Source organism: Balaenoptera musculus, chromosome 10, assembly GCF_009873245.2.
Source record: "Balaenoptera musculus isolate JJ_BM4_2016_0621 chromosome 10, mBalMus1.pri.v3, whole genome shotgun sequence".
In the NCBI taxonomy this organism is placed as follows: Eukaryota; Metazoa; Chordata; class Mammalia; order Artiodactyla; family Balaenopteridae; genus Balaenoptera; species Balaenoptera musculus.
In genome coordinates, this window is record NC_045794.1 from 38,700,281 (window position 1) to 38,706,065 (window position 5,785).

The 5,785-nt window shown below is 46.1% G+C and overlaps 1 protein-coding gene across 1 annotated transcript in view; it reads right to left on the minus strand.

The window, feature by feature from the left end:
• Window positions 1–4,450: 4,450 nt before the first annotated feature.
• The window catches only part of LOC118902756 (olfactory receptor 10AD1), a 45,095-nt gene continuing 43,760 nt past the window's right edge, over window positions 4,451–5,785 (minus strand). The window contains 2 exon segments of the mRNA XM_036867438.1: window positions 4,451–4,872; window positions 4,875–5,455. Of these exon segments, the coding sequence (XP_036723333.1) occupies window positions 4,451–4,872; window positions 4,875–5,455 (1,003 nt within the window).

Consider the following 5,785-nt stretch of genomic DNA (forward strand, 5'->3'; position numbering starts at 1 on the left):
ATGTGAGATAACTGTTTCCATTACCTCAGTAAAAGAGAATGGTCTTGTATAAGGGCATACCCAGGAAACAGATGGCACATTCAAATCACAATAATTTAAGGAAGTTTAATAAAGATTTATTTGCAAAGATGTGGGCATGGTGTAGGGAAATCACAAGGGCAGTGGGCAGTTCCCAGAATTTAGTATTAGAGGGGCTGAGCCTGAAGAGGTAATGGGAGATGGTGGTTCAAACTTAGAAACAGCTAGGTAGAGGGGGTCACATGGCAGGAGTGAGATCTTAGCAAGGGGACTCAAGTGAGTCCACAAGCCTCATAGGGAAACAGAGGATTAAATACCCAACCTCACACTCCTACTTCCCTCTGATATTCTGCCTATGCTACTCACTGGCTGAACCTAATATAAAGCCAGGGAAGTAAGGGAATCTGTTGATGTGGTCCATACAGGTTAGCCTCAAAGCCCAGAGCTGGGTGAAGAGGATAAGGAATTAAACAGAAGAAAGAAACAGCTATCTAGGTCGTTAGACTGGAAAATAAAAATAAACACGTGTAATCAGATTTGAAACCCCAAAATGAGATTTTTAAGGGTGTTCCTAGAGGCTCTAGATATGTTTAATTTTCGTGTCCTCGGTAAGCTATATATATTAAACTGATTACTTCAGCTGAAGTCACTAATTATGGTGCCTCAGGGGCTTCCTTGGAGGTCCAGGACTCTGGACACTCCCTCTCCACTCCTATCAGAACAGCTTTGCTTTTATTTGGTTAATACAACAGGATTCTGCTTAAGATTTCATTGAAGAAACAGCGCTATAGCACCACCTATAGTCAGGCAATGTGCTAAGGACTCGAACCACAGACTAGTGGGGAAGACAGAAAAGTAACAGTAGTGTTAGGAAAACGCACAGGTGATGAAGGGTTAAAGAAAGTCCAGTGAACCCAGAAGGGGCGAGGGATCAAGGAAGGCTTCCTGGAGTCGGTAACTGGAAAGGGAGGCAAGGAAGCTCAGAGGACACTGCCTTTGTCTAAAGAGGGAAGAGGAGCCCAATATTACGCAATTCGCTGAAAGGGGGGTTATCACCTGGAAAGAACTAGGATACAGATCCGCGGACAAGGCTGGGAGCTAGGTTGACTGCACGTGACGGGCAAAGATCTTCGCTCAGTCCTGCCCCCAGCCCTGCTCCGCCCCCATCCCATCCCACCCCACCGTACGCCAAAGGGGCGCGGCATTTCAACAACTGCACTCGGCTGGGAGGACATCCCAAGCCCGAGGCCCGCATCACCAGCTGGGGCGGATGTCTGCAGAGTCTCCCAGAATAGCTGGTGTCTCCCAGACTGGTCTGGTTAGGGCTCTCCTGCCCGGGAAGGGTAGCCAAGGAGAAGGCGCTCATTGGTTGCCATAGAGGCGATCCGAGAGGCTGGGGAAGGCTGATTGGCCTCAGGTTCTTGGGGCAGACCACGCCCACCTCCTGTGCCAGCTGCAATCAGGTCAGGGCCCCGAGGCCTCTTGGGTTGTTTAGTGGTGCGGCGCCAAACCGGGCTGGTTAACGTGGCGCCGGATTTAGATGGGAGGAGCGCAGGGCCGGACCACAGCTGATGTCGGGCTGAGTCGGGACTCTCGGTAGAATTTCTGGGTTTTCTTCCCACATTTTCGGCCCTTCGGCCGGGCTGTGGTAACCCTACAGCCTGGTCGCGCGGTCTGGTGACCAGTGACTTTACATCGTGAGATGACGCGCATTTCAGGATGGCTTCTAGTTAATGCATTTACAGGAGTTTTCGCTGTCCCTGTGGGCTCTTCTTGTGCCCCCAGGGACCAAGGCAGAGGCTGCAAGGGATACACGGCCAGGGCGGTGTATCTTTAGCGCTACAGCCCCACCATGCGTCGGTTCCTGTCTGGCGCCCGTGGCTCCTGGGAGCCGGACCTTGAACCAGAAAGTGCGTGGCCTGGAGAAGACAGTTCTAGGTCACTCAGCCTGGTTTTCCAGCATTCCTGGCCAAACTTGCCCTTCTCCATCCACGTTGAACGCAACATTTTTATGACGAATCACGCAGTTCCTCTTGCCTGGAATCACTAGTCCCTGCCAACGCCGCACCCTGCCCCATTTTCTACCTTTTAATTCACTACTTATTCTTTAAGGCTTAGATCTAATATCACCTCAGTATAAAGCCTGCCCATTCTTCAGGATAGTTATTCTATTACCTCTTAAGGAGTGCAGGCTCAGGAAGCGGTGCCCAGTTAGTATTGCGGCTATGCCATTTGAAATGCGCTGTGATTTTGAGCAAATTACTTAACCTCCTTGAGCCTCAGTTTTGCTTCTCAAAATGGAGGCAGTAGTGTTACTTCAAGGGTTTTGTGAGGTTTAGATGTAACGTTGTTAGAACCTAAGTGCTTAATAGTTGTGAACGCTGTTATTATCTGTCATCCCAATGTACTTTGTACATTGTACTCTGTTATTATCTGTCATCCCAGTGTACTTTGTATAGGCTTGTTATTAAGTTTGCCCATTGTATTACCATTATTTGTTCTTATCTGCCCTGTTAGAGCTTAAAAGCTGGAACTGTGTTTTGTTTATAGCATCAGCGTAAACAGTGCTGGGAAAATGTTATATTATTTCTCAGAAAACTTTGTAAAAAGCACCCTTTCCTCTCTTTTCGCTTTTTTCCTTTCTTCTTTTTTTCTTTCCTTCACTTTTTCTTTTTACTCTTAAAGGCTCCTTGAGACAGGAATTTTCAAACTTGGAGAAGGAGCTGAGATCCTGAGGCAAGAATAAGCACTTCTTTGTTCTCCATGGTGACCAGGAAAGCCTTAACATTTCCCTTTCCCTTGACTACATTTAGGGCAAGTTTCTTCTTGACTATTGTCTCCTGATCTCTTTTTTCTCAGCGCATTAACTTTAGAAACTTGCAATTACAAATTCTTTCTCTGCCCCTTTGAAATGTATAGAAATCTCCCTAAAAGCCTCTTGCCGGTTTTAAGACCCAGGGAATGTCTTTCTCAAGAGCCATCCCTTTGAAGTGTAATCCTCAAGGAAGATAGCACCCCTATTTCCTAGTCTCTGTGGGAGGGTCGGAGCCCAACTTTAGTGCGTGTCTTGCTCCAAATTGTAAACTACAGCATGTAAACTTACCTTTCCTTTGGGTAAGAACAATTACCACCCACAGGTGGCCTAAGATCTCCCTACTGCAGCTCTTAAAAACTCTCCAGCCACTTGTTTCAGCAGAGTTGAATTCAGTCTCCTACCTCTTGCAGTAGCCTTAAATAAAGTCTTTCTTGCCTGCTTAACTTTGCCTTGGTGTAGTCTTTCTTTCATAATGTAAATGTTTAGGTTCTGTGCTTATTTTTTCTTCTTGATCACAGTGGTGTCTCATTTCTTACTCCTTGCTGTCTGAGAAGTGCTTCTCACATGTCCTCTACTATCTAGAGATTCACCAGTTTGGACTGAAAAGAGTAGAGCTTTGTGGAGTGAAGCTACTGCTTCAATTCACTGCAGGGTAGTTAGTATGTGATGTGCAGGATGTGGAAAGGGCAGTACATCTATTTGAGGGCATCCCAAGTGAGGTGTGTTCATCTTATGGAAGTAGCACCAGAAAACAAAGCACAGGCCTATGCCCTTTCCTTTCCTATCTATTATGAAAGGAGCATGAGAAAGATGTAATTTTCAAAACAGAGAACAGCTGGGAATATAATGCCCTATCAAGGGACACTGGGTTTTGTTAAGAAGAGAAGCTAAGCCAGAGAGGAAGCATTGCAAATAGAAAGCCTTCTGCAGTGGTGGAGGTAGTGTGGAGAGGTGTTCCTTAAAGTACAGGGAATTAAGTGGACCCATTTATGATGAGGAGGTAAGGTGGAATAGGACTGAATTGGAATGAAATGAAAGATGGTTGAGAAAAACAGGCAGTAGGGAGAGGGGAGTTAACTAGGAGTATGGGTAACAGGGAAGGAAACTGGTAGTCTGAGAAGCTTGGTAGAGGTACTTATTGCTTGGATCTGAAGGGAAATATCAAATAGTCATGTACTTAAGAAACTAGAGGACTTAGGAAGAAGGGGTTTGACACCTGGCCTCTCCCCCTTGCCCTTCCCCAACACACACAAGCATAAACATACATTGAATGCAGTGTTGATTATTTAATGCCACCACAAATTCTCCCTCGTGGCCTAGTGGAGGCAAACAAGATGAAGCTCAGGCTGCTGATCCTTAGTTTTTCTTTTTCTTCTTTTCTCTAACTGACTTTTCTTAATGTCAACACTGCTCCCTAATTCCCTTTTTCTTACTTCTTCCTCTACTGTTTCTCATATAGGAGCAGGGTGGATGAGGGCAGATTCAGGAAGTGAGAGTGGAGTGTGACAAAGAAAAACAGATTAAAATGATAAGTTGAAAGAGAAAAAAGTTTACTCCTAAATGTATATGCAGAACTCAGGCTAGGAAGAGCATGTATAGAAAGAAAATGAAATGGACTTAAGTGTGCTTATAGATCCTATATAGACTATAGGCTATAGACTCTGCCTGGGAAAAGCTGCTCCTCCCAAGGGCCCTCACCATGGCCCCTTTCATTTCTTTATTTCAAAAACTGAAGATGATGGGGTTGCATATGGGGGTGATGATGGTGTAGAGGAGAGAGAAAGGCTTGTCTTTGTCAGGACCATGTGTGCTGCGTGGGTTCATGTAAGAGAACATGGCCGAGGTGTAGAAAAAGATGACCACAGTCAGATGGGAGGCACAAGTAGAGAAGGTCTTCCCCAGACCAGAGGAGGAGGCTCTGCCCAGGATGGAGGCCAGGATGTGGGCATAAGAGATGACAATGAGTACCATGGGGCTGAGCAGCACCACGATGGCATCGGCAAAGATGACTCTCAGACTAAACTGGGGGTCTCCACAGAGAGAGCAATCACTATGGGGGCCTTGCAGAAGAAGTTTTCTATGTGGTTTTCTCTGCAGAAGGGATTCTGGAATGCCATATACTCAAGAAAGATGCCGTTCACCAGCCCAAAGAACCAGGCAGTACTCACCAGCCTCACACAGACCTGCTGGCTCATGGTCTGGGCATAGCTAAGTGGGTGGCAGATAGCAACATAACGGTCATAGACCATGAAAGCCAAGAGGATGCACTCAGCCACACCCACACCAAAAACCAGATACATGTGGGTCAAGCACGAGGCAAAGGAGAGAACACAGTTCTTGACCACCAGGTGGATCAGCATCAGCATTCCACCAGGTGGAATGGTGGTAGGAACGAAGTAGATATTCAGGAAGGACAGGTGGCCAAGGAACTGCGTGGGGCTGTTAAGCCTGGGATCTCTCCAGGTGATGAAGATGATGAGGCCATTCATGGCCATGGCAAGGCTGTAGAGGGCTAGGAAGAGGACAAAGAGCAATGCCCGAGTGGAAGGGGAGCTCTGCTCAAAGCCCACGAGGATAAACTCTATCACTGTGCTCCTATTCCCTATATCCACAATCTGAGGCCTGCTTGAAGAGGGAGGACAGCAAAAGCACAGACAGGATAGCTGTGTACAGGTTTTATCCACTTGTATAAAAATAGATTAAGGGGAAAAGGGTGAAAGAGATGGGAATTTCAGTAAACTCCATGTGAGTCGGCAGTGTCATGGGCACTGAAAATACCAGTTCTACTGTAGGCAGCAATAATGGAAACATATTATGAACCAAGAAAGATTCTGTTCTACTTCGTATGAATCAAGTTGGACCTGAAATACTGTATCCAGTTCTGTGATATCTATTTCAAATGATTATATACCAATGGGATTATCTTCAGAGACAAAAAATGATTGTGAATGT